Source organism: Mesoplodon densirostris, chromosome 14 (genome assembly GCF_025265405.1).
Source record: "Mesoplodon densirostris isolate mMesDen1 chromosome 14, mMesDen1 primary haplotype, whole genome shotgun sequence".
Classification (NCBI taxonomy): domain Eukaryota; kingdom Metazoa; phylum Chordata; class Mammalia; order Artiodactyla; family Ziphiidae; genus Mesoplodon; species Mesoplodon densirostris.
Genome location: NC_082674.1, coordinates 80,532,844 through 80,559,321, shown reverse-complemented (window position 1 = coordinate 80,559,321; position 26,478 = coordinate 80,532,844). Strand labels below are relative to the sequence as shown.

The 26,478-nt window shown below is 55.4% G+C and overlaps 1 protein-coding gene across 3 annotated transcripts in view; it reads left to right on the top strand.

Moving 5' to 3' along the window:
• ATOH8 (atonal bHLH transcription factor 8) overlaps positions 1 to 24,735 on the top strand; it is a 32,888-nt gene extending 8,153 nt beyond the window's left edge. The window contains exons 2-4 of one of the 3 annotated variants that reach the window (XM_060117511.1): positions 2,159 to 2,350; positions 3,066 to 3,154; positions 23,670 to 24,735. In XM_060117511.1, the coding sequence (XP_059973494.1) occupies positions 2,159 to 2,350; positions 3,066 to 3,146 (273 nt within the window). In that variant the 3' untranslated portion in view covers positions 3,147 to 3,154; positions 23,670 to 24,735. Of the gene's footprint in view, positions 1 to 2,158; positions 2,351 to 3,065; positions 3,155 to 23,669 lie in introns of those variants that run through there. The other 2 variants (XM_060117512.1, XM_060117513.1) reach the window with 2 other exon arrangements.
• The last annotated feature ends 1,743 nt before the right edge of the window (positions 24,736 to 26,478 follow it).

The following is a 26,478-nucleotide window of genomic DNA, read 5'->3' as shown; positions in this document are numbered from 1 at the left end:
GTTATGTCTCTTGCCCAGGGTTTGTAGCTAGAGCCAGGAGTTAGCCCAGGTGACCCAAAGGTGTACGAGCTTCACCTCTGCACCAAATAACTAAATCTTTATCCTCAGAGAATTTTGGGAATTCCCTGGCGGTCCAGTGCTTAGGACTCCATGCTTCCACTATAGGGGGCGTGGGTTCAATCTCAGGTCCGGGAACTAAGATCCTACAAGCTGAGCGGCGTGGCCAAAAAAAAAAAAGAGAGAGAGAGAGAGAGAACGGTTTTTGAACCCAGTTCTAAACCTTCTGGAGTCACCTGATAGATATGGAGGGAGAGCATTCATCTGTTCATTCATTCCCTCAGTCAACAAACCCTTTGGAGGCCGGTGATGGGCAGGACCTGGGCTAGGCTCTGCATACAGAGGCCTTCCCCTGACAGCTCACACAGAGACTGACCATTAAATGAGTCACGGTAATCAAGAGTTAAGGACAGATGGCGGGCTATTAGAGCACCATCAAGGGGACGCAGCCCTAGTCCCCGGGGTAGGGCTGGGTGGGAGGTCAGGGGAAGCTCCTGGACGAAGTGAGCTTTAACGTGAGATCAAGATGTCGACGCGTTTAGGGTCCTCATCTGAAGCGGCTCTGTTTTTTGGTTTGTTTGTTTTTTTTTTTTGCGATACACGATACACGGGCCTCTCACTGTTGTGGCCTCTCCCGTTGCAGAGCACGGGCTCCAGACACGCAGGCTCAGCGGCCATGGCTCACGGGCCCAGCCGCTCCACGGCATGTGGGATCTTCCCGGACCGGGGCACGAACCCGTGTCCCCTGCATCGGCAGGCGGACTCTCAACCACTGCGCCACCAGGGAAGCCCCTGAAGCGGCTCTCTTGATTATGCTTTCTCGACCACAGCGCTGCTGACGTTTTGGGCTGGGTCATTCTTTGTGGTGGAGGCATCGTAGGATCCTGAGCATTGTAGGATGTTTAGCAGCATCCCTGGCCTCTGCCCACTACTGGCCAGTAGCCCCTCCCCGCCTGCTCCCCAGTGGTGACCGTCAAGAATGTCTGCAGACATGGCCAGCTGCCCCTTAGGGACAACATTGTCCCTGGTTGGGAACCACTGGTCCAGAACAGTGCCCGGCATACTTGTTGAGTGGTCCCTGCAAGGCGCCCCACTCTCTGTGGGCTGAGGGTTAGTACCAGGTAGCCGTGGTGGGGATGGATGCTGCATGTAGATCCTGGAGAGCCTTAGAGAGGAGGATACCGCAGCCTTGGTTGCAGTGCACGTCTGGGCCATTTAGGTGAGTGACGCATCAGAGCAGCTCTGTTGGTTAGCACCTGTCGGGTGGACTTTGTGGCGATGTCTCCGTGTTACGACACAGAACTCTGCTGCAGTCTTCGTAGCTTTTTGCTCAAGCAGCAGGAGCATTGGTGGACAATGTTAGAGATGCCATCGCTTCACCCATACAAACTCCTGTGTCATCAGTGAGTGTCTAGTTGGTGATGAATGTCAAGGCTGTCAAGTGTGGTTGGGGCTGTCCTGTTGCAATGCCCAGCAGCGCCCCAGGTCCAGAGGGCAGAAAGAGGAAGAGAAAAGCAAAAGAAAGCCAGTCATGTGTGGGCCCCCCAGCTGAGCACTGCCACTTTGCTTCTGGTCTGTTGCCACAGTCCCGGGCACCTAACTCTGCTCTGACGTTATAACATCTGTCTTGAGTGTAACTTCTCTGATGGCAGGCCCGAGTTATTATTTGTTGTTGGACCCCAAGTGCCCAGCAAGACAAGTGCCACTGAATGCATAAATAGACCCTCAGAGCTAAAAAACCTCGGTTCTCTCTGAGACATTCCTTCTCAGGGAGGGAGGTGGGTGGAGCTCTGTCCTGGGGGAACTTACTGTACTTCGTGCTCACCGACGTTCGGGCAAGAGCTAAGTCTCGGTTTCTTCCCCTGTGACACGGGAATGTGGATGCCTCCCAAGGTTGTGAGTGTGGAGACAGCGGGTGCTTAGAACAGGGAATAAAATCCGGGTTGTGGGATTAGATGGGCCACCTCTGCCGCCCCGCAGTCCCCTGTCTGGCGGTGCAGATGTCAGTGTGAGGGGCCCTACACCTGCCTGGCGGAGGTGCCCCCGGGCCGTTCTCAGCAGAGACCCTGGCAGCCCCTCCTGACGCCTTCTCACCCTCCAGGTGCCATGTTACTCATATGGGCAGAAGCTGTCCAAGCTGGCCATCCTGAGGATCGCCTGTAACTACATCCTGTCCCTGGCGCGGCTGGCCGACCTCGACTACAGCGCCGACCATAGCAACCTGAGCTTCTCCGAGTGTGTGCAGCGCTGCACCCGCACCCTGCAGGCCGAGGGCCGTGCCAAGAAACGCAAGGTACGTGCCAGCCACGCAGGCAGCAGCCTCCTGGGAAGACAGAGAGGTGGGGACAGGAACTTGGGGAGCCCCTCACTCCCCCAGGCTTCCAGAGGGACCGGTGAGCTCGGCCTTGAGGAGCTTTGCTGGGGTTCGTGCCAGCTTCAGGGCTCCTCAGGCCCCTGGGGTTGTGTGTGACTCGACTCCTGGTAATGGGGCTGCTGGGTACCTGGGACAGTCACCCTGGGCCTGCGTTTGTCCATCACTTCAGTGAGGAGGACAGCTCATCTCTGAAGCTCTTTCTGGCCTTACATGCTCTTAGGATGAATCCCCCATGCGACCCCTGATTGATGTCATATCAGGGTGAGATCTCCTGAACTGGTAACAGCCCAAGAGAGCCCTTCGGTGTGTTTTGGTAACGTGACTTGGCCTGTGGGTTACCTGAGGCCACGCATTAAGGCACGTGATACTCATTCATTCATTCATTCATTCTGAAGAGACTTACTGAGCCCCAGCCTTGTGCCACGCTTGCCGGTCAGGGGTATAAAAATGATAAACATATGGTCGCAGCACCCCTGCAGCTCACAGGATGCTCAGAGACCCTCTTGCCTGTGGCTGAGGGCAGAAGAGGGTAGTAAAAGTGGCCCCGGAGGCCTGTGCTGGGGTAGGGGAAGGCCAGGCAGAGAAGGGACCTCTCCTGCCCAAGGGAGTTTGAAAGGTCATCTTTGTGTAACAGGTGTTTGAGCTGGACACCCAGGAGGTCACCGGGCAGATGAAGCAGGAACAACATCTGAGGCAAAGGGAGCAGCCTGTATAAAGCCTGATGTGTGTGGAGAAGTATGGGCAGGAGGAAAGGTGTCGGGCACAGCTATGCTTCCCAGATGGCCTAGGCTTCCAGCATTTCCAGTTGGGGGTCATTGCCAGGCTGTGCAGAGCACGGCTTATGGCAACCCTCTGGATCTCTGTGCCCACGAGGCTAGAGGGAGAGAGACAGAGGGTGGGACCCAGTGTGCATCCATGAAGAGGGTAGAGGTGGTTAGAGATGCCTGACTCCCCTGGGCATCCAGGGGTGGGGAGTGGGGTTGGGGGGGAGCTCAGTGACTCTGGCTTCCTCCTTTCATTCCTTCCTATCACCTCCTCCTTCCTTCCTGGCCGGCCCCTCCCCGCATCCCTGACATTCCTCCCCCGGCCCCGCTTTTCAAGGAGGCCCCTCTCTGGGTTCTCCAGGTTTCCCAGGGGCCCCTTCAAGAGGCTTCCAGCCAGGGAGGCTCTCTGTGGACTCTCCTGCCCACAGCAGGGAGGGCCCCCGGCCTGTCCCCACCGCCAGCCACTGCCGCTGCTGCGGTGATGGCACGTTGAGACCCTGGGAGTGATTTAATGTGGACCAATTAGATGAAATCTTCATCAAGTGGGTAAGAGAGGAAGCGCCACTGGCTGCTCGCAGGGCGGCTTTCCTCTGGAGAGTGACGCGGGTAAATTAAGGGCCTGATTGATGGCTCCATGCAGCGCTCTGTGACAAAGGAGGCTGTAAACTCCCGGTGAACTTCCCCTGGCATTCGGTGGTGGTCGGCCGGAGGTGTGGATGGGCAGGGTGGGCAGGCGCCATTTCCCCCATCTCTGCCCCCATCCCCCCCTCCCCAAGTCCTCCCGTCAGCCACCAAAGGCCAGAGTGCTGGGCCCCCCTCCTTCCCTGTTCTTTGATTGGAGCAAGTGCCCTGGGCTGGGGAGGAAACTAGATGCTTGGGAGGTGACGGAAGAAGGGGGGTGGTGGGGTGACGATGCCCAGCAGAGACGAGCGTTTGGCTTCCCCTGAGATCACATCAAATCTAAGACACCTTAGAGACTCTCTGGTCCAGCCTCCCCATTGTCCAGATTGGGAGACTGAGGTGTTAGATTGTGGGTAAGAGCATCAAAGAGCCCTGAGTTCAAGGCCTGGCTCACCACCTACTAGCTGTATCATTTTGGACCCATTTCTTTTTTTTCCTTCTTTTTTTTTTGCGGTACGCGGGCCTCTCACGGTTGCAGCCTCTCCCGTTGTGGAGCACAGGCTCCGGACGCACAGGCCCAGCCGCTCTGCGGCATGTGGGATCTTCCCAGACCGGGGCACGAACCCGTGGCCCCTGCATTGGCAGGCGGACTCCCAACGACTGCGCCACCAGGGGAGCCCCTGGACCCATTTCTTGACCTCTTCTTGCCTCGGTTTTCCCCTCACTGAACGGGGATGGTGGACGCATCAGAGATTCCCAAGACCCTTTCTAGTCTGACTCCACAAGCCGAGGTCCTGCCTCGCCTCCGAAGGGCGAGGGGCCCCTTGCATCCTGCAGCCCCTCCTGCCGAGTGGGCCGTCCTGAGGCTGCCATCTCCCGAGGACCATGCCTGGACAACCACCATTGCCCAGAGGACTTAGAGGGAGGGATGGGACAGGGTCTTGGGGCTGCTGGGACATCGGAGGCCTTTTGGGCCCTGTAACTGCCCTGGTAGATGGGCAGGTCACAGCAGCACCCCACTCCTGGTGTGTGTGCCTTCCTGCATCTGTCACCATGCAGGTAGGTGAGTTTCAGTGTGCCCTCGGGGATGGCCTTCAGTGACCCGCCCAGTGGCCCTGAGGGCCTGGGATAGGCCATCATTTTGTTAACCAGAACCAAGGGAGCTGGTGTCCCTGGAGACGCATTCCTTCATTTGTTCATGCATTCATTCATTCAGTGTTTATCGAGCACCGGCAGTGAGCTCCGTGTTGGGGAATCCCATCCTCAGCACGTGGGCACTGTGATGGGTATTTGCGATGGTGCGGGCCTGACCCTCCCTAGTCCCTGTAGACAGGGCAGGTGGGTGTGAGGCTCAAATCAAGGCCCTGTTGCCCCTCCCCTGCAGCCATTCAGGGCAGCCTGAGGGTTTGGGGATGGGAGTGAGCCAGGCTTACATTTCTAATGAAGGATAAAGAAAGGAAGAAACTAGAAAATATGCTGATGTCAGTGACCAGCTGAAAGGAAGTCCTCCATAAGTGATCATGACCAACGCCACTGATGGCGATCTGAGCCATCCCACAGAGCGTGGCTCTCTCACAGTTCACGTGCCCCAGAGGCTGGGCGACCCTCTTCCAGAACGCCACCTTGACAGATTGTACTCAGTGTCCACTGATGAGCTGCCTTGTCCCTCCAGACCTGTGTTAAGAATGGGATTTAAAGTGATCCTTACTTACCCTCTAGGCCCCAGGCACATCCTTTTGCCCATCTCAGCCCTTCCTTGCTGGGGGTGGGGACCCATATCCCTTGAGGGGTGAGTCCTCTATATCTGGGCCTCACAGGAAGTGATTTTGAGGATCCAGGGTCCGTTTGGAAGCCCTGGTCGTGCAGAGAGGCCCGTCGGAGGCTGCCAAGCAGAGAGACAGGTGGGAGGAGTGGAAGGGCTCCGCAGATCTCAGCTCGAGCTCCGGCTGCAGCCCGAGATAATGCACATTAAGCACCTGGCTCTGGGCCATGTTTCCGCAGCTCCTGTTTTTAAAGCAGCAACTCCTGGGAGCTTCTGAGGCTGAGAGAAGGAAGAGCAGCAGAGCCGTTCCACACCTGGGCAGGGGGGGCATTGCCGGGCCTGTGCGATAGGAGAGGACCAGTTACCCACAGTCTAGGGCACTGCCTTCCAGTGAAGAATAATTAATAATAATCGGGGCCTCCCTGGTGGCGCAAGTGGTTGAGAGTCCGCCTGCCGATGCAGGGGATACGGGTTCGTGCCCCGGTCTGGGAGGATCCCATATGCCGCGGAGCGGCTGGGCCCGTGAGCCATGGCCGCTGAGCCTGCGCGTCCGGAGCCTGCGCGTCCGGAGCCTGTGCTCCGCAACGGGGGAGGCCACAACAGTGAGAGGCCCGCATACCGCAAAAAAAAAAAAAATAATAATAATAATAATAACAGCGGCAGCAGCTACTACCGCTGATGGCATAGCTTAAGCCCTGGCGATAAATGGCCAGTTAGTTCCTGCCCCCAGGTTTCTCACAGGCCCCCGGTTGGCGGGGTGGGGTGGGGGGGGAGAGATAAGTGCATTATGGTGCCCTGAGCTAAGGGCCCTACCAGACACCTGGGCACCGATTGGTGACCCCGGGGCTGTGACTGTAGCCGCGTGTGCCAACTGGGCAGGGAAGGCTGGCTCTGCAAGGCCAGAGGCTGCTTCTCACCCTGTGGGTGGTCCAGTGCCAGAGGAGGCACCGCGGCTGGCATAGGTCGACCGCGTCTTCTCTCTTCCTGCTGCTTTCTGGGTAGGGGAGGCTTTTCGTGGCGATGGCAGGTTCGAGGGTAGCCGGACTCCTGTTGGGAAGAGCATCTTGGGTGCAGACTTCTGTATTTTGGTGCTGGGGGCCAGCTGAGGTAGCGCATTGGTTTTGGGTTGCGGGGTCAGTGGGAGCCGAGAGGGTTCTGTCTGGGTGGCTGAAACCAGGCCTCGGACAGGACCTGGTGGCACCTGCTCTTTCTGTGGTCTGTTCCGGAGCCCCAGAGTATGTGAGGCAGGGTCTCCAGCACCTGCTCTGGCTGGATCCAGCCCCTCGTGGGCAGGGTCTCCTGCATCCCCAGAGTCCCCATTGAGGGACACCGTCCTGTCTCTGTCCCCACCTGCCACGTACACAGTCACCCCCATTGGGGCTTTGGTCTCCACTTCTGTAAGGTGAGTGGACCCCGGAAGTGATTTCTAAGGCCCCTTCTGGTCAGACTTTCCGAACGGAGGTCACCTCAGCTCCTTTTTCTGTCTAAATGACAACAGGCGTTTACTCTCCCATCCCCTCTGCCCATCACGGGCATTTCACACAGATCTGAAAGGTGCTCACAGAGACTGTTGGGACCCCAGTGCAGTGCACCCGGAGAATACTGATACTACCTGACGTTCTTAGAGCCTGGGTGCTGGTGCTTAGTACTTCTGACATATCACCCCATTGACTCCTCCCACCACCCCTTCAAGGTGGATCCTGATGTCGTCCCAGGAACAGTGAATCTGAGACTCAGAGGCCCGACGAACTGGCCAGTAGGAGAGGTGCCCGGGCCTCCTACCACTTCCCTGTCCTGCCCCCCGCATGGAAATGGGGTGGTGAGAGGAGGTCCTGTTTCCACATCCTCCAAGCCATGTTACTGAGTTAAATGCCATGTGCTTTCAAAGCCCATGGAGTCCGTCTATGCTGGGAAAGCAGGGGGGTGGGTGGGAAACCACCATCAAATTCCCTTCTCGTCGTAAAAATGGATGCAATTTATTTTTTCTGGCATTCCGATTACATAGACGTTTGTCGCCAGCTGTTTGTTCTAACACGGAGTGTTCTCTCAGCTGCCGTTTCTCCTCTCTCAGTTGACACCGTTAGTCCACACGGCTGGCAGGGACTGGGATGGAGGGGTCGTGGGCTGGGGAGCCCCCCAGGTTAGCTTGGAGCTGGCTTCCTTGGAACGCAGAACTTGGCCCTCTGCTGTTCCCCGGGTGGTCCCGAGGTGGGGGAGAGACTGGGGCGCTGCCTTCCCCTCTCCTTTCACACTGTCTTCACCTCCTCCTCCTCTCCCCCGCTGACACGCACTCACAGACCCCACCCTTCTCCCCACCACGCTGTGTATGAATGAAAACTTGGGGTCTCGGACAGTGAGAAAGAACCAACCTCTCATGCTCAGAAAGTCAGAGACGTGAAAAGTCCCCTCTGATGCCCTAACCTCCAGGGCACCTCTTCAAGCCAGGGTGTCCCGCTGGAAACCCCTTCAGAGGCTCGGTGGTCCAAGATGCTATAGGTGGGTGTTGAGTTGAGAGAACCCTACATACAGTTCCTTTCAGTTCTCTCTGGTGCTGTCGTTTAACTTTAAGGCACATACAACAGGGAGACCCTTGGCGAGACCATGAAGTAGGGGAAGGGTAGGCTTTGGCGCTGGAGACCTGGGTTCGAATCATGGCACTGGTACTTCCTACTCATGTGACCTCGGGTGTGTTACCTAACTTCTCTGATCCCCTGTTCTCTCGTGTGTAAAGTGTGAGCTTATAAACCTTCCTCGCCACCTTGCTGGAAGGATTAAAGGAGATCCAGTAGGGGAAAGGGCTGGCCTTTTCTCAGTGCCAGAAGGGAAATCTCATGAATTTACAGCCGCAAGGTAACAACTTCATATGGAATCCCAGGAAGGATCATCTCAGGAAAGGGCAGTGCCTGGAGTGGATGAATGACCAGACAAAAGGCAGATGAGGGCAAATAATTCTGAATGGGGGACTCCTGCTTGTCTAGCATTCGGGGCAAACCCCCTGGCCCTGCATCCTTAAAGGGGGGCAAGCACCTAGCCAGCCCAGAAATCCCTGGGCTTTCACAGTTCACGGATTCATACCAAAGAACATGCATAACGTGTGGCTGTACATGGTAATAATGCTAATAAACAGACTCTCACCAACAATCGCGCTGACCGAGTGGGGAGTGCCCACTGCGTGCCGAGCACCTCCCATACTTTATCTCTACCCTTTACGCTAACCCCACAAGTTAGTGCCACTTCCCCATTGCACGGAGGGGAAACTGAGGCCAAGAGGAGGGCGGTAGCTTGCCCAAGGCCATGCAGCGAGGCAGTCAGTGGTGGAGCTGCTTTGAGCACGTGTCTCTTCGCTTCCAAACTCCGAGCTCTTCAGCTGCGCCCGGGCCCTGAAGCTCACATACCGCCCAGCAGGGTGGCCTGCGCCCGGGGACCCCCAGCAAATGCGGGTGCAGGGCCTTGTCAGGAGCAGCAGCTCTTATGTAAGCAGCCGGGCTGCGGCGCTTGCAGGCTCCATTGAGCCGCGGGGAGCCCACAGACCGCTGGGGGTGGCAAGGGGTGGGCCGGGCCGGTGGTGGGGGGGTGTCAGCAGCCCCCCGCCCCCAGTGCCGCCGCCAGCGAGGCCTGACACGGGGTTAAGTCGCCCTGGCGGCCTCTGGCTGCAGCTGGGAGCGCGCCTGGTTCCCATTCGGGCGCTGTGGTTTTGATTAGCTGTTCCACAAGGCGGGCCTGGTGGCGAGGCCCTGGGAGCTCCGCTGGAACAGAGGGTCCCCCGCCCGGCCGCCGCGGCCCCCCCTCCTGGCAGCCCCAGACTCCAGATGTTCCGAGCGCTCGCTGGGAAGGCCTGCTGGCGCCACGGAGGGCAGAGGGCAGGGAAAGCACGCGAGCTGGAAGCCCAAGCACTCAGTCACCGCAGGCCCTGGCAGCCCGCCCAGCGCTCTGCTGGCACATTCCCCAGCTCTCCCCTGGCCATCTGTTCCCAAAAAACCCTTTCAGAGCCTCATCATCTCTCAGGATACAACAGCACAAGCAGCTGGTTTGAAGGCAGCAGGGAAAACCGTGCAAAAGGTCCTTTGTGAGAGAGGAAACCCGCTTATGAATAACAGGGCTGGACGCCGTAAAAGTTGGCGGCTGGAATCCGTGTTTCTCCGGCGCCGCTGTTTTCTCCCGACTCTTTATCTCTGCTCTTTATTTGGTTTCCCCTTGTTTTCTTTTAATGGTGTTTCTTCCCTTTCTTGCACCAGTTGTGACTTTTCTTCCTCCTCTAAGGTGCCTGAAGGCCACCTAATTAGGTATCCTGGACGCTGTCAAACTGTTTTTCCTTCTCAAAGCTCTTCAAATGGGAGATGGTTAGAAGTGACTCTTTTCATAAAACCCGGGCTGGAGGAGACGGGGCAGAAAGAAGGTGCCCGGGAGGGCACGGTGTGGGCAGGGCAGCAGAAAGTCGTCAACCCGAGGAAGGGTCGGGGGCAGAGAGGGTGCAGAGACTGCCGTCAACTCATCAGAAGGCAACGCGGAGACCCTCTGGAACAGCAGTGGCATGAATGAAACGCTCAGCGCCTGGCGCCTCAGCTGATTGCAGTATGACAGGAAGCCTTTTTTAAGAACCGCCGCCACCGCCAGAAACTTCTGGGAGATGTCTGCCTGGAATCTGGGCACCTCCTGGGAGCAGTCACCGGGTGGCCTGAGTGGGGCCCTTGGGCTGTGCTGGGGCAGGGCTGGCAGCTGGGAGGCCAGCGTTGGCGGCGGTGGGGAGGGGAGGGCAAGGCCTGGCCACCTTCCTCACCCCCTCCTGGACCCCTGAGGGGGAGCTGAGAGTCAGGCCCAGGGCTGCCAGGTGGAGGTGGGGAGAGGGACACCTCCCAGGTGTCAGATGGGCGCGACCTCATGGGGGAGTCACGGGGCAGGAGCAGGGGACTGGGGGCTTCCCCTTTCCTTTCTCAGTTCCGGCACCGCTTTTTCACTGCCTGCCCCAACGCTGTCCCGTGAGACCCAGAAGCTCGGCTCCCCCTCACCCCAGCAGTGGAAAAAGCCTGTCGTCCACATCGCTACGGGTGGCCGGTCCTCACAGGCGGAGGCTCGGGCTTTGGAGGGCGTTTCATCTGCGCTTCACTCAGGGGCCGTACTTCACTCCTTTCTCCTCTCTTCCCACTTTCGGTTGGAGAGGTAGCCGCTCTGGCAGGACAAAATATATATAAGTTTTATCCCAACTTCAGGGCCATTGATCTCCCCGTCTGCAGGGCTGGGCACGGGCCGAGATCCCCCCTCCCTGCTAAGGCCTTGGTGGGCAGCTACCCAGTCTGGACTCTGAAGCTGCTCTCGTCTCTGCCCGGGGGCTGCGTAACTGGGTGGCCTTGCTCAAGTGTCGTATCCGGGAGACGCCAGCCTGACTGCCCACCTCTCCAGGGGTCAGTGGCTCAAAGGATGTGACACTGTTTTGTGAACCCTGTCCTCCCTCCCGTGTCTCCTGCCTGAGAAGTTGGTCCCCGTGGAGCCAGAGGTGAGGAGGGCCTGGGGAAGGAGGAGTGGCCGCTGGCCCCAGGCCCCTGGTGATGATGTGCGGTCCGACCAGTGACCAGAACTTGCTTTCCAGCCCTGGGGCTTCCAGAGGAGCAGTGGGAGGAGAATGGAGGGCAGGGCTGCCCTCCCACTGGAGTGACCAGGCCTGTCCTGCCCACTGCCCAGCCTTGAGGCCCTGCCCCTGGCACAGTGGATCGCCTGGCACAGGGGGCGCCAGCAGGCCCTGGTCGTCTTTTTCTACCTGCCCCTGCAGGCCGGAGGCTGGTTCTAGGGGAAGGTGTAAATCCCTGCCTTCTTGACCTCCTAGTATAAATGTTTCTAGAGGGTGAAGCAGGGAGCCTTTGCTGCCTTCACGGTGCTTAGTTCTCTGCCCAGACTTCACGGCCACCTGGGGCCTGGCCCTGCCGCGCAGCTGCTCCCTGGCTCAGTTCATACCCACCTGAGCCCCTCGCAGCAGCTCTGCTGAAAGCCAGGTCTGACTGCCTCACTCCCCCTGCTCAGGACCCCTCAGGGGCTCTCCACAGGCCAAGGGTAGAGGCCAGACTCCCTGACAGGGCACCTGCCCCTCCCCGCAAGTGACCTGGCTCCAGCCGGTCACTCCCAGTGTCCCAGTTTACACTCCATCAACGCGGAACTCCTCGCCCAGAGGGGCTATTTTTGGCCTCTGTGCTCATGCCGTCCCTTCTGCCTGGAACGCCCTTGTACCCTGTCTGTCTGGCTAAGTCCTGCTCATTCTGGAAGGCTTAGCTCCTCCTGGAAGCCCTCCCTGACCCCTACCCCAGCCTCCACCTCAGGGCCCCATAGCATGGCCACCTCCCTGCCCTTACCACAGGGGTGTGTGGAGTCTAATTCAGGAGAGCATCCTATGATACAGTATGAAGTCATGATATAGTATGTGATACTCTATTATGTGAGACTTTAGAGCTCATTTTATGTCATTATATTATATGTTTAGGTGATATGTTACCTGATAAATTATGTGATATTAAAACTCTATACTACATTACATTATGTCACACAGTGTGTGTTCAGTACACCTCTCTAGCTAGACTGTCAGCCCTTTCATCTTTGTGTCCCAGCTCCTGGCACAGAGGAGGCTGCCAAACAATGCACAGCATTCCTTCCACGAAAATCCACGCACGCTGGGGCTGAATATTCCTGAGCTGAAGGCAAAGACTCTAGGGAAGAGTGAACTAGGGGCTTTAGGACACAGACAGGGAAGTGCCCCTGGGCTCCCCCAGGCTCCTGTTTGGGGAGTTTGGGAGTTTGGGCTTTTGTTGCCTTGAATCAGTGCAGAAAGCTTTGCATTCCAGATCACAGAAACCCCTCTAGCAGCAGCTTAAACTAACAGGGCTCCTGTTTCTTCCAGTTAGGAAAGGTGAAGTGAGGAGACTGTTCCCTGGCTCCAAGGCTCTGGTGATGCTAAAGCTTCGGGCTTCTTTCTTGGTCTTTACCTCATGACTGCACAGTGGCTGCCACAGCACCGGGCACTTCATCCACACGCTACATCCAAGGCAGGGCAGGGCCATGCCGGGAAGAGCGTTTCTCCTCACCAGTTCAGTCAGTCCTGTCCGGACCTCCCCTACCTGCCCTGGAAGAAGGGATGCTCTCCCTGAAACTGAGGAGGACATTGGGGCCTCTCATCCGGGAGGACAGCAGGGTAAACGGCCACGTGGCTCATCCCTGGACAGTGGACCCTGATTTTTGACCGAGTGGTTTTCTTCCCAACGGGGCTGACCAATGTCATAACCTCAACCACAGAGTCAGAACCCCACCTCTGCGAGTTTACCTACTCCTCCCCCCAGCCCCGCAAAGTGAGGGCCAGTAGCCCTGTTTTCAGTTGACAGCACTGGGGTGCAGAGAACCTAGGTGACTAGGCCAGGCCCCTGGTGACCTGGTCCCTCTGCACAGTGCTTTTCAGTTTGCAGAGCCTTCTCATGCCTCTTATCCTCCTGAGTTTTGCAGTGACCTCCTGAGATCCACATCACTAACCATGGGAGCTAGATGAGGAGGCTGGGACCCAGGGGGGTGAAGTCACTCAGTGCCACACAGCTGGGTGGGGCCGGGCAGGACCTAGGCTCATCCAGCCCCGTGAAACAAGCGCTCCTGAATCTAGACCATCACTGCCCTCTGTTCTCCCAAGGTGAGGGGGTCTAGCAGTGACGCGGGTCTGTCTCAGCGCAGCCACTCATGAGCTCTGTCAGCTCGGGCACTTGCCTTCTCCAGGCTTCGCTTTCCTCATGAGACATGGATAGAAATGTCCATGGGTGAGGAGGGTTCAAGGAAATGATGGCCATGAAAGGGCCACATCAACTGGATGCACTACGCAGTCACCGGGGCTCCTGGAGGACGCTGCTGTCCATCCGGAAGGTTGGCAGAGGGACCTCGAGTGTCCCCTCCCCACCCAGGGACTTAGACTGGGTGGACTTGACTCTGTTGCCAGGCAGCAGACACCGAGTCTGTCCTGCTGTGTGTGTGTGTGTGTGTGTGTGTGCAGGTTTGTTGGGGCATCTGTAGGCACTGTCTGCCAGGATCAGATGGAGGGCCTCCCACCTGGTGGACTGAGTGTCTGGCACTGGGGAGGTGCCCGGAGGTCTTCAAGGGTTTCAGAACTTCCCCTCTCCCCCAGGGGTCAGGATCCACTTGGGCACCCACCCCCTCCACGTATACACGCAGTGGTGCTTCATTTATTCAACAGAAGCAGAAAAAGATGAATTAAGCTTGAAGGACGCTGTACATTTATTTAAGAATAAACAGTTTTGAGTGTTTACTATGTGCCAGGCATTGTTTTAGGTGCTGGGTCACTTTGGAGAACAAAACAAAGGCCCCACCCTTTGGAACTCAGGCTGAACGACACAAAGGCCAGGCAGGAAAGCTCACGGGAGAGCCCTGCAGGACCTTCTTCCGAGCCCACTGTGCTCAGCTCTGCGCACAGTTCTCACAAGCCTGACTCCCTGCAGGCTCAGGTCAGAGCAGCTGAGCAGAAACCACCAGGAGACCAGCTCTTGAAGCAGGTGCAGCGACAGCCCCCAGAATCACAGCCAGTGGCCTGCTGGCGTGGGAAGAAACAGAGAACAGAAAAAGCAACACCAGGGGCTCAGAAGAGCCAAGAGGCTTGGAGCCATTTAGTGTCGGGGTAAAGGGCCCCAGAAGCCTCAAGGACCTGGGGAGTCTTCTGTAGACTGACGTTCCCGGGCTTGACCTTGAGTTGTCAAGAGGAAGCTGAAGTACATCCAGTAGCGTCTGACGGAGAATGCAGGGAAGTGCATCAATTATTGGGAACTGGGACCTGTCCAAGCTGTTTGGGCACAGAAAACACACGGCTTCCTTTCTCTAGGGAAACTCGCTCCTGCTCAGCGGCTTGTTCTTCTGCGGGGGCAGCGCTGGGGGGGTCGGGGTCCTTGTCTAGTTTGCTCACTGCGGGGGGCCCCCCATGCTCCGAATGGAGCCAGGCACAGTCTGAACACTCAGTACATGTTTGCCGAATGAATGGAGGCGTGAAAGCCCAAGCAAGTGAGGCGTTTCTAGCTGTCTTCCACATAATCTCATGGGCAGCTAGCTCCTCTCTGCCGTGTCCCCAGTGGGGCCCCGGCCACCTGATGAGGAGACACAGTTCCTGCCTTGATGAGCTGACGTGCAAATGGGGGGAGACCCCACACACACATACATACACACGTGTGTGTACTGACACGTGGCTGCCTAACCCTGAGTGCTTGGCTTCTCAGCCTTTGTGATCTTTAATCTTCTCTTCAACCTCAGACAGTAGACTACTATTGCCATTTTATAGGTGGAGAAACCGAGCACAGAGAGGTTAAGTAACTGATCAGAGTCCCACGGCTGGTGGAATGGGGAAGTCAGGATTCACCAGAGGCTGTCTGATGGCATAGCCGCCATATCTAACCACTACGCCGCACTGCGTCAGTGAGGGTGCTGTACGTCAGGGAGTGTATGTACGTGCGCTTAAGTGTGTGTGGGGGTGAAAGATCCGTTTCTCTTCCCAGTACTTTTGTGGTGTCACTGACGGTCAGGGTGGTGCTGAGTAAAGAGCCCTGACCAGAGATGTCCTACCCTTTCCTGAATCCCACGGTAGCTCCAGAATCTAGCTATGAGGGGCTTAGGGATGATGGGAAGGGCCAGAGGAGGGGTTTGCACACTTTTTTCAGAAATCATTTGGTTATTTGGGCTGTCCAGGGGCCTCGTGGCCTCTCCCAGCCACCCCATTATTGCCCCCACTGATCCTGAAATATCCACAGCTAGACTCTTCCTGGGGGTCTCCTGAAGACATGCTGTGGGCTTTGCAAAGGCTTGTGGGCCAGCACCTTAGCATGAATTGGCTTGTCTGGCTGGTGCCCCATCACTCCTACTGTCGCTTTGCTATAAAGATTGGGGAGGGGAGGGGAGGGACTTCCCTGGCGGTCCAGTGGCTAAGGCTCCGCGCTCCCAATGCAGGGGGCCTAGGTTCGATCCCCGGTCAGGGAACTAGATCCCACGGGCCACAACTAAGAGTTCGCATGCTGCAACTGAAGTTCCCGCATGCTGCAGCGAAGATCCTGTGTGCCACAACTAAGACCCGAGGCAGCCAAAATAAATTAAATTTAAAAAAAAAGGATTGGGGAGAGGGGAGGCACAGAGATATGCAGAAGCACGATGGGGGCCCCGGGGACCCCCGACACTGTGGTTGGGGGTGTGTGTATATGTGTAGTGTTGGCGGGGGGGGGCGCGTGTGTGAGGGTCATGAGTCGGGGCCCGAGGGACCCTTCCAGGGAGCAGGACCTTCCTCACCTGGCTGGGCCACCTGTCTGCCCAGCTGTCGGCTGCCCTCCGGCCCGGGTGCCTTCGCTGGCTATGGGGTGAGGGCAGGAGCTCCTTGAGCTTCTGGGGTCTGGACGGGCAGCGTGCAGAGAAGTGGAATTGGCTGGACAACGGCAACCAGATGGGAAGCTGCAGCAGCTGGGCCTCAGGCCTCACCCAGGCCAGCTCGGCCCTTGCCGTGCCCTGTACTGTGGGTGGGGTGAGGTGGGGACCTAGAAAGGCAGATAGGCTGACAGACGTGGAGAGAGAAGCAGAGGGGGGGCCAAGAGGGAGCTGGCACAGAGACGCGGCTGGAGCACGGAGAGAGAAGCAGAGATTGTCCGCCTGCAGCCCGAGGAGGGTCGGCCCGGCGGCGCCTGGGGTCTCCCTGCCCGTCCCCTGCAGGCGCGGGTTCTCCCGCTGAGCTCTGGCCCGGCTCTGCGAGCACGGGGCCTCCCACCTTCCCTTAGGCCCCAGGGGATGAAGGCTGAGATGTTCTTAGCACCAAGAGAGGTGGCAGCTGGGGGGACGGCTTGAGGACTTTCTAGTGCCGATTGCCAGTGAAGAAGCCGAATCCTCTCGGGACTGAGGGGTCTGCCTTGCTCTGCTGCATCCTAGCATGTGACCTAGGGCCTCCATTTCCCCATCTGCAAAATGGAAGCAGCGACAGCACCTCCCAAGGACTGTACAACCGCACGTGCAAAGGAGGGTGTTGGGCTCCGGACGAGGCTGCCCTCAGCCAATTCACCGACTTCTGTCCCCAGGCCTGGGGGGACAGGGAGCCGAGGACGACCTGGCCCCCTCTCGTGGTGGAGCTGTGTGGGGTGAGCAAGTGGGTAACGGCAGTTGCACCAACCCTAACTCGAGCACAGAGGGCTATAGGAGGAGTCGGTATGAAGTGCTTGGAGGCTTCAGAGGGGAAACACATTTCCCCAGACTGCAGTGAGGTGGGTCTCGGGGCAGGCAGCTGGACTGGAGCCCCCATTGTCCTGGACTGGGGACACAGCAGGGACACAGCCAGCAGAACCCTGCCCTCCTGGAGCCTCCGTTCCCGTGGGCGGAAGTAACTCCGAGCAAGGCTGTACTGGAACACAGGGGACGCCCGGGACTGGACGGTGCTCTCTTAGTGCTGGCCCGGGTGCCTGGGTCCCAGCTCCAGCTCCAGCATCTTAGCACAGGAGGGGTCCCCAGTGTTACTCAGTGGTTGTTTCCTACAGTAGGAAAGTTCTTCTGCATGTCCTTGACTGACCCTGAGGTCTGAACATAAATGTTGGCCTCAGTCAGCGAGCGCTTTAGACTGCTGGAGCCACCATTGCTCCTGACCTGGGCCGGCAGGGCAGGACGTCCTCCTAGCATCACAGGAAGCAATCCGCACCCTGTAGCCGGGAGCCCCTGGCAATCGTATTCACTTCTCTGATGAGTGGCCTGGAGGGACACGGGGTGGGCAGGGGGAAGAGGTGACTCGGCAGCATTTACCAGGATAGCATTTTGGTGGTTTCTGCTTTGCCCTGGGGTTAGACTGTAAGCTGCTGCAGGGCAGGGCCTCCAACCCTGTTGCCTGTCACAGAGCTGAAAGGAGGAACTCAATAAATCTTTGATGACTAAATGAATTTTTCCCCCAGTTCATGGTCCCCAGGCGGATTCTCCTGGCTCACAAGGGGCTCTGGCTATAACTTTGCAACTCTTAGATCCTGGCACCTTGAGAGCCCTCCCAGCCTGGACACAGTGTGGTCGTTGATTCACACTTATGTTCCCGCCCTCAGCAAAGAGCAGCCAGCTCCAACTGCTCATAAATTTCCTGCCTGTCACCCGTGGCGCCCAGGCCAGGCGAGGCGGGAGGCGCTGGGGGTGGGCTGGTCCATACCTGCTTCCAGTTCCCTGGGAAGTTTGGAGGCCAGAAGCCCAGGCCTATGCTTGTGCCCAGAATAACCTCAGCAGAGCCTGGCCCTTGGAGATGTGGAAGCAGATCTGCCAGATGCAAAGATGTATGGGCTGGAGTGTTGGAGAAAACACAAACATCAGCTTGCCGTGCAGTTTGCACAAGCTGATTTCACTCCCATGAAATCCAACATAGGTCTGCCTACGCATAGGAAAAGTATGTGGATGGATGGACCTAGAGATGATCATACTAAGTGAAGCAAGTCAGACAGAGAAAGACAAATACCATATGATATCACTTATTGGTAGAGTCTTAAAAATGATACAAACGAATTTATTTACACAACAAAAACAGACTCAAAGGCATAGAAAACAAACTTATGGTTACTGAAGGGGAAAAGGGTGGGAAGGGATAAATTAGGAGTTTGGAATTAACAGATACGCACTACTATATATAAAAGAGATGAACAGTGAGGACCTACTGTATATAGCACAGGGAACTATATTCAATGTCTTGTAATAACCTATAATCGAAAAGAATCTAAAAAGAATATATATATGTACATATATATGTATATATATATAATGGAATCACTTTGCTCTACAGTTGAAACCAACACAGCATTGTACATCAACTAGGAAAAAAAAAAGGAAAAGTATGTGGAACAGCAATCACCCAGCACTATTATGGTTTCTCTCATCAGGGAGATGGAGGTGATTTAAATGGTTTTCTTCTGTTCACTCTTCTGTGTTTTCTAACTTTTCTATAATTAACAAATACTACTTACGCGTTTACAAAAATTTTAACAGTTTTTTTAATTGTAAATTTATTTATTTATTTATGGCTGCATTGGGTCTTCGTTGCTGTGCGCGGGCTTTCTCTAGTTGTGGCGAGTGGGGACGACTCTTCGTTGCGGTGCGCGGGCTTCTCATTGCGGTGGCTTCTCTTGTTGTGGAGCACGGGCTCTAGGTGCGTGGGCTTCAGTAGTTGTGGCACACAGGGTCAGTAGTGTGGTGCACGGGCTTAGTTGCTCCGCCACATGTGGGATCTTCCCGGACTAGGGCTCGAACCCCTGTCCCCTGCGTTGGCAGGCGGATTCTTAACCATTGTGCCACCAGGGAAGCCCCAAAAACTTTAACGTTTTTATTGAGATTATAGTCTACCCATTTAAAGTGTACAATTCAATGATTTTTTTAGTTTTTTCACTAAAATGTGGCCATCACCCCAGCCAATTTTAGAGCATTTTCATCAACCCCCAAAGAAACCCCATATGCTTTAGCAGTCTCCTTCTCCCTCCCAGCCCTAGGCAACCACTAATCTGTGGATTTCCCTGTTCTGGACATTTCATGTGAATGGAATCATGTAATACGTGGGCTTTTGTGTCTGGCTCCTTTCACTGTTTTCAAGGTTCATCCAAGTTCTGTCATGTGTCAGAACTTCATTCCTTTTTACGGCTGAATAATATTCCATTGTATGAATATACCACACTTTGGTTATTCACTCGTCATGGATGTGACTTAAGTAATTTAATAGTTGTGCTTATTTTTAAAAAAGAATTCGTCTAAAGCAGATTGGCCAAGATGACAGTTGGTTCCATATGACTATTTCTGGTTACTTCTTTTGAGACTTTTCAGCCTATGATGCCATTTTATGTTTTCAAACACCAGTGAATCACACCAAGGACCCAGCTCTTTGCAGGAATGGGAGCTGATGCTTACACTGTGTACCAGGCCCTGCTGGGAATGTGGCTCTCTTGTCCCATTGATTCTTTGCAACTGAGCTAGAAAGTGGATACTATTACTGTGCTCATTTTATATTTTTAATTTTATTTTTTAAATTTTTACTGGAGTATAATTGATTCGCAATGTTGTGTTAGTTTCAGGTGTACAGAAAAGTGAATCAGTTATACATATACATATATCCACTTTTTTTCAGATTCTTTTCTCATATAGGTCATTACAGAGGATTGAGTAGAGTTCCCTGTGCTGTACAGTAGGTCCTTATTAGTTACCTATTTTATGTATAATAGGTGTATATGTCAATCCCGATCTCACAGTTTATCCCTCCCCTGTGCTCATTTTAAAGATGAGTAAACTGAGGCTTTGAGAGATCAACCAGCCTACCCAGGGCCCCAGAGTCCCACTGACTTTGGGGCCAAGATGAACCCTAGTGGTCAGCATTTAGAACCAAACTCTTTCTAGCCCATATATTGGTGTACGTAAAAGTGAAAGGTAGAATAATGCCTGATAGTGTGGGTCTTGAAAAAGACTTCTCTCATGCCCTCACTGCTTGTCTTTTATATTTTAGTTTTAAAGTAACATTTCAATCTGACTGCTCCTTTTAGGACAAACCATAAAAAACAAAAAACTCAGGATTTCAATCCCATTTGATGTCTTTTTCTACACATAGAAGGCTGTATACAGATTGCTTAAATACAGAAAGATGTATGATTTGAAAACAGTCAAAAATGGTTAAATAGGGCTTCCCTGGTGGCGCAGTGGTTGAGAGTCCACCTGCCGATGCAGGGGACATGGGTTCGTGCCCCGGTCCGGGAAGATCCCACATGCCGCGGAGTGGCTGGGCCTGTGAGCCATGGCTGCTGAGCCTGCGCGTCCGGAGCCTGTGCTCCGCAACGGGAGAGGCCACAGCAGTGAGAGGCCCGCGTACCGCAAAAAAAAAAAAAAAAAAAAAAAAAAAAAAGATGATTCCTGGGAATTCCCTGGCGGTCCAGTGGTTAGGACTCTGCACTTTCACTGCCGAGGGTGCGGTTTGATCCCTGGTTGGGTAACTAAGATCCTGAATGCCATGCTGTGGCCAAAAAAGAAAAAAAGATGATTTCTGAATGTGATCAACCCAGACACTGTGTCACCCTGACCAAATCACTTCAGTCGGACTCAGCACCTCAGACCTGCTGAAAGGGACCTGGGAGACGTCTTGTCTAGTCATTTTTAAAGTTTACATTAGTGAGCAGCAAGACCTGGGTTTAAAGGGCATCTTTTGTGTGGAGGGGTCATGCTGCAGCGGGCTCCTCAGGACGGTGAGAGCCTTACCCAGCCATAATCAGAGCCTTGGCCGCAGTGGGAACACCACCCACAAAAGGCCAGAGCCAGAGGGGACGCAAGAGGCCCTTTCAAGCTGTGCTTCTCACATGGACCCAAGCAGGATGTTGCCGGGAGTTACATGAGAAGGGGGTCTGTGGTGTGGTTGTCACAGTGGGGAGTATGTCCAGCCCTCTCCCCTGTATTTGCAGTTATGCTTGCATGTGTGCGTGCACACACATACACGTCCACACCTACACCTACATACATGCGTGCACGTGCACACACACACACACATACCCCACCTCTTCTGAAGGGATGGCATAGGTAGGTTTGTCTCCTGTCTCTCAGCCACACCAGATTGGTCTAGGGGAAGAAATCTGACTGAGGCTGGACCCACTGACTGCCTTCACTGGGGTTGGGATCCTGAGAGATTGGGCCCATTGCCCCTACCGAGGTTCACAGACTTTCCTGAGACTTTCCCCCGGCCCCTCAGAAATGCCCTTGTGCAGCCTTAAATAACGGGAAGAGCAGAGGGAATTTCTACTGCTCACAGTGCAGTTGAAGTCACACAGCCTAATGGGTTGGGAAAACACTGGGTAAGTAAAGCCACACGAATTTCTTTACCGTAGGACTTTTCACAGACTTTAATATGTTCATATACACAGTGACTTTCCAAAGTAGGGCCAAGGTCTGTGATGTTTCCCAAACTCATGGGATATACCTCACCTGGCTAGTATTCTGAAGAGCACCCTTTGGGCAGTGCTAATCCATGTACATGTACTTGCCGTACAGGTGAAGGAATTAAAGCACAGAGAGGGAGAGTCAGTTCCCCAAGGTCACACAGTTGATTAATTGCAAAAAAGGTCGTGGCACCTAAGGCCTCCCAGTGTTCTTCCCGCCACGCTCCGGTTGACATAAGGCTTCCTTGGACGGATGATGCATGTGCTGGCATTCCTGGACCAAGGTGGGTGGTGGGAACGCAGGTCCAGTGTAGACGTTAGGGAAAGGGTGGGGTTGAGAACTGCAGGTCAGCCTTGGCGAGAGGAACCCCTGTCTCCCTCGCTCTTGGGTCGCAGCCATGGCTTCAGTGGAGTCTGAGAGCCGACTGAGGGCTTGGGGCTGGGCCCGGCCAGGCGGCCGCCTTTACAGGGCAGCCAGTGGGATGGCTTCAGCTGCCCCAGCCTTCCGTGCCTTCCCTGACCGCAGGCAGACTGAACAAGGGAGGAACTCCGGGCCAGTCCTCGGCAGGGCCCGCCCAGGCAGCCAGCGCCGGGATGACGCGGCTGTAAATCACCCCGTGGACCACAGACCCAGTGCCATCCCCACGGGTTTCCTTTCCGCTTCTTAATCCTCCTCCTCAGACTCGGTAACAAAAAGCAGATTCCTGCTGGGGCCAGCCACGCACCATGGGCTCGGAGGATGTGAGCCTGGATTCACCACATCAAGATGCTACGTCCTCTCACTTTTCCTTTTCCCCTTCTTAGCCTCTGTTAGCTGGAGGACACTCCCTCCTCCTGGCTGGGCTCCCTCGCCCTCCCTGGACCCCACTTCCAGCCTTGCCCCGGCCTCGCACCTTGGCTGCCTGCCCAGTGCCGCCCAGGCCTGAGGCTCACCAGGGCCTGTGGTTAGCAGCCCCTCCAGCCTCGTGGTTGGGCTGCAGCCCGGCTCCCCGAGCCTCCCTTTCAGCAGGAGCAGGCTCTTTGTGGTAGAATAAACACTGCCGATCTGGATTCAAATCGTGCCGCTGCCAACTCGTAGCACTTACCTCTGAGCTGGGGACGTGAGAAGCTCCCTGGCATGTCAGAGGTGCCTGACAGATGTTTTGCTTCAAAACTAAGTGCTTAGCTGTTTGTTCAGGGTTGTTGCAGGAAACAGGAGAGAAGGATTTGGAACTGCGGTATTAGGGGTGTGCTGTGCCCAGTTAATGGATGGCTGTTATTCTCCTGCGTGTTCTGGGTGGACTGGGAGCCCCTGAAGAGCCTCCCCACCAGCTCTGACCTCCCCAAAAGCTAAAGCCCTGGCAGCCCCAGGACCTTTTCGCATCTCCGGTCCCTTCCTGTAGCAAATCACGCCCTCTGGTCAGTTTTCTCATGAGCAACACCAAGTTCAGCTGCCAGAGTGAAGTTTCCGAAGGTCAGGACTGCAAGGAACTGAAAGACAGTCTAGCCTAGGGGTTTTCCAATTTGCCCCAGAACACCTGGGTTCTCACAGCATCCCAGGCTCCACGTTGGAAGGAACACTGTAGACTCTGGGCTCCCCTCTCTCTGTGTCCCCTGTACTCTCCCGATCCAAATAGACTAGAACCGTGTTCATCCGTTTTCTGTGTTAGAATTTCCAGGTCAGACTTCATTTCTACTACAGCTGAGGACGCTGTCCTTTTTTTTTTTTTTTTTTGCGGTACGTGAGCCTCTCACTGTTGTGGCCTCTCCCGTTGTGGAGCACAGGCTCCGGACGTGCAGGCTCAGCGGCCATGGCTCACGGGCCCAGCCGCTCCGCGGCATGTGGGATCTTCCCGGACCGGGGCACGAACCTGCGTCCCCTGCATCGGCAGGCGGACTCTCCACCACTGCGCCACCAGGGAAGCCCTAGTTTATTTTTTTATATTGGAGTATGTTTGATTTACATTGTTGTGTTAGTTTCAGGTGTACAGCAAAGTGATTCAGTTTTATATCTATATATAATATATCTATACAGATATCTATTCTTTTTCAGATTCTTTTCCCGTATAGGTTATGACAGAGTATTGAGTAGAGTTCCCCGTGCTCTACAGTAGGTCCTTGTTGATTAGCTATTTTAGATAGAGTCGTGTGTATATGTTAATCCCAACCTCCTAATGTATCCCTGTCCTCCCATTGGTTGTTTCTTTCAGGAGTGACCGGCCATGGGCTTGTCCAAGGACGCTGCTGTGGGCCCTCTTTCCAGTCCAGCTTGAGGAGAAGGTGAGCTCGCCAAGTCCAGCCTTGTCGTCCTCTCTAAGTTGCCACCGGATGCTCAGACCACCACCTCTCAGGACAGGAGCTTGCCTGCCCCCCTCTCGCCCCCCCCCCCCCGCCCCCCGCAACCACTCCACAGACTTTGCACTTTGCTCTCTGCCTGGTGGGACGGGGAGAGCAAAGCCTTCCCCTTGCCCGGGCCTGAGGCCCACCGTCTGGCTGCAGAAATTCATTGCCAAAGATTCGACAGAGACACTGAACAAAATGGGGTGAGAAGACCCCCTAGTGAAAAGCCACACTGTTGCTCTGTGATGTTTACTCCTCCCGTTGCCCAGGTCCCATCTCACGCCAAAGACGAGTCAGCAGTTCCACTAGGAGCTCGTGGAAAAGATGGACATTTGGTGACTGTTGGAAGCGCTTGACCCTCTGACCCGGAACTCCCTTTCTACAGCTGGGCCCTGAGCTGGCTGGACGCAGATAAACCTTCTGGCTTATCTGTGCTAGGGAGGCTGTGATAGGGAGGCTGGGGGCGCCTGTGGGGAGTGAGACCTGAGATCCCAGCCCCCCTTACCTTCCCGCTGGCTACCCAGGCCTCTGACCCTGATTTTCCCATGTTCCCTGGGCCCAGGCTCCTTCTTGGGCCCTAAGCATCATGAGAAGTGAATGGGAGGGTGGGGGGCAATATTGACCACCCATACCTCACCTCAGGGACTTGCCCCAAGGTGACCCCCAGCCGGTCCAGCCAGCCACTCCTTGCCAGGGGCCCGCCCTCCTGACTGGGCACACAAGATGGCGCCCTGCCTGGGGGCCGGCGGGCTGTGATGGTTGTGCAGGGGGGCAGAGGGGAGGAAGGGACCAGGGGAATGGGCCAGTATGTGGGGAGGTGGGCATGTTCAAAGTCAAGGCCCGTTCCTTCCTTGTGCTCACAAGGCCAAAGCTGTTCACATCTGTGCTCAACCATCTGCTTCAAATTGAAGTAAAAGCCCCAACATGTAAAGAAAACACTTGCTTGTGTTGATGGACTCTGTGGGTGACCAGGACTTTGGCCGGTCAGTTGGAGAGGGTTGTGAGGGGAGGGAGAGGTTGAGAACCCTTCAGGAAGTGAGCAGTGTGTGTGTGTGTGTGTGTGTGTGCGTGTAAGGGGGTGGGGCCCTCGCCATGGCCTCGGCCTGGACTAGTGACCGGGAGGCCAGGTCAGGAACATGTGAGGAGCGTTCTCGGCTTCGTGCCTCATTTACTCCATACTGTGAGTTTATAAGGTGGGGACTGAATTTTTAATCCCATTGTACAGATGAGGACCCTGAGGCGGGGAGGAGACAGGGCCAGGCAGTGACGGAAACAGTTCTCACATCAGGGTGGCCTCACTCCACTGGCTGTGCTCTTAGCGCCTCTCCAGCCCTGTAGGCCAGCTCGTGCCCGGAGTCTTTGTGTGGCCTTGGCCTAAGACGGGCCATAATGGTTCAGTGGGGATGGGGGAGGGTTAATAAGAGAAGAACAAGGAAAGGACTGTCAGGGCAGAGGGCTGTGTAGGAAGGGCAGGGCTGCCCAAGGAGAGGGGAGGTGATGAGGGAAGGAGGCTGTGCCCTTGCAGACTACACACCTGTCCCATGGCTCCGGCCAGTGTCACCCTCTCTTGTCTACTCCCGGGCTCCTGGGCTGGGGCTGCAGTGTCTGCACCTCTTCTGGCACCGGTGTTTCCCAGACATGGCTCTGGCCGAGGACCGAGCTATGTGGGCTGGTCCTGGATCTGGGCCAGAGGCAGGGGCCACAGGCTGCTCGTGGAGCTCCTCAGAGCAACAGCGCCCTGGAAACAGGCCATGCAGAGTGGGTGCAGAGTGGGCTTGGAGTGGGGCGGGGTGGGGGGGGAGGTGGTCAGTCACCCCAGGCCTCTAGGCACAGGTGACAGACTCACTCTGGTGTCCCTCTGAGCCTCTGAGTCACACTGGTGGCATTTCCTAGGGAAGCAGGAAATGTGGACCAACTTGCATCAGACTTGTTGACCTAAGAGGACCCTGTTACTTACGGTTTGGGGAGATACCCCCGTCCTGCTGACAAGGGAGCAGACCCGTGGCCTTTCTACCCAGAAACCATGATGGTCTCTACCCCCCACCCCTCTCCTGCTCATGGCCTTCTTTACGTACTTCCCTTCCGTTCTGAAGCATCTATTGATCACCAGCTGCATAGCAGACTCTAAGCTGGGTATCAGGAATAGAGAGATGGATCTCACGCAGCGTCTTCACGGAGCTCAGAGTTCTGAACAGAAGGTGGGACGGACAGATAGACAAGCAAATAACTGTGATACAGTTGGATGACTAAGGTGTTGTTGGAAGTTTCGGGAAAGAAAAAGGTAACTCTCCCTGGGGAGGTATCATGAAGGGCTTTCCTAGAAAGGAGCTATGTGAGGTGGGTCATGAAGGTTGAATAGAAGTTTTCTGAGCAGAAGAAAGGAAGGACTTTCTATGCAGAGAAGTATTCAGCCCTCGAAAGGCATTGGAATCACCTGAGGAGATTTAAAAATACCGACATAAAGTATTAATACCAAAGTTCCATCTCTAGAAATTCTGCTATGTTGGTCTGGAGTGTGGTCTGGGCATTTGGGATTTTTAAAAGCTCCCCAAGTGATTCCAATGTGCAGGCAAGGTTGAAAGCTACTGGTTGAAGTGGGCTGAGATCTCTGACAAAAAAGTGACTTAGAATCACTGATATGGGATACAGGCTGTGCCAAAAATGTACAGGGATATGTGT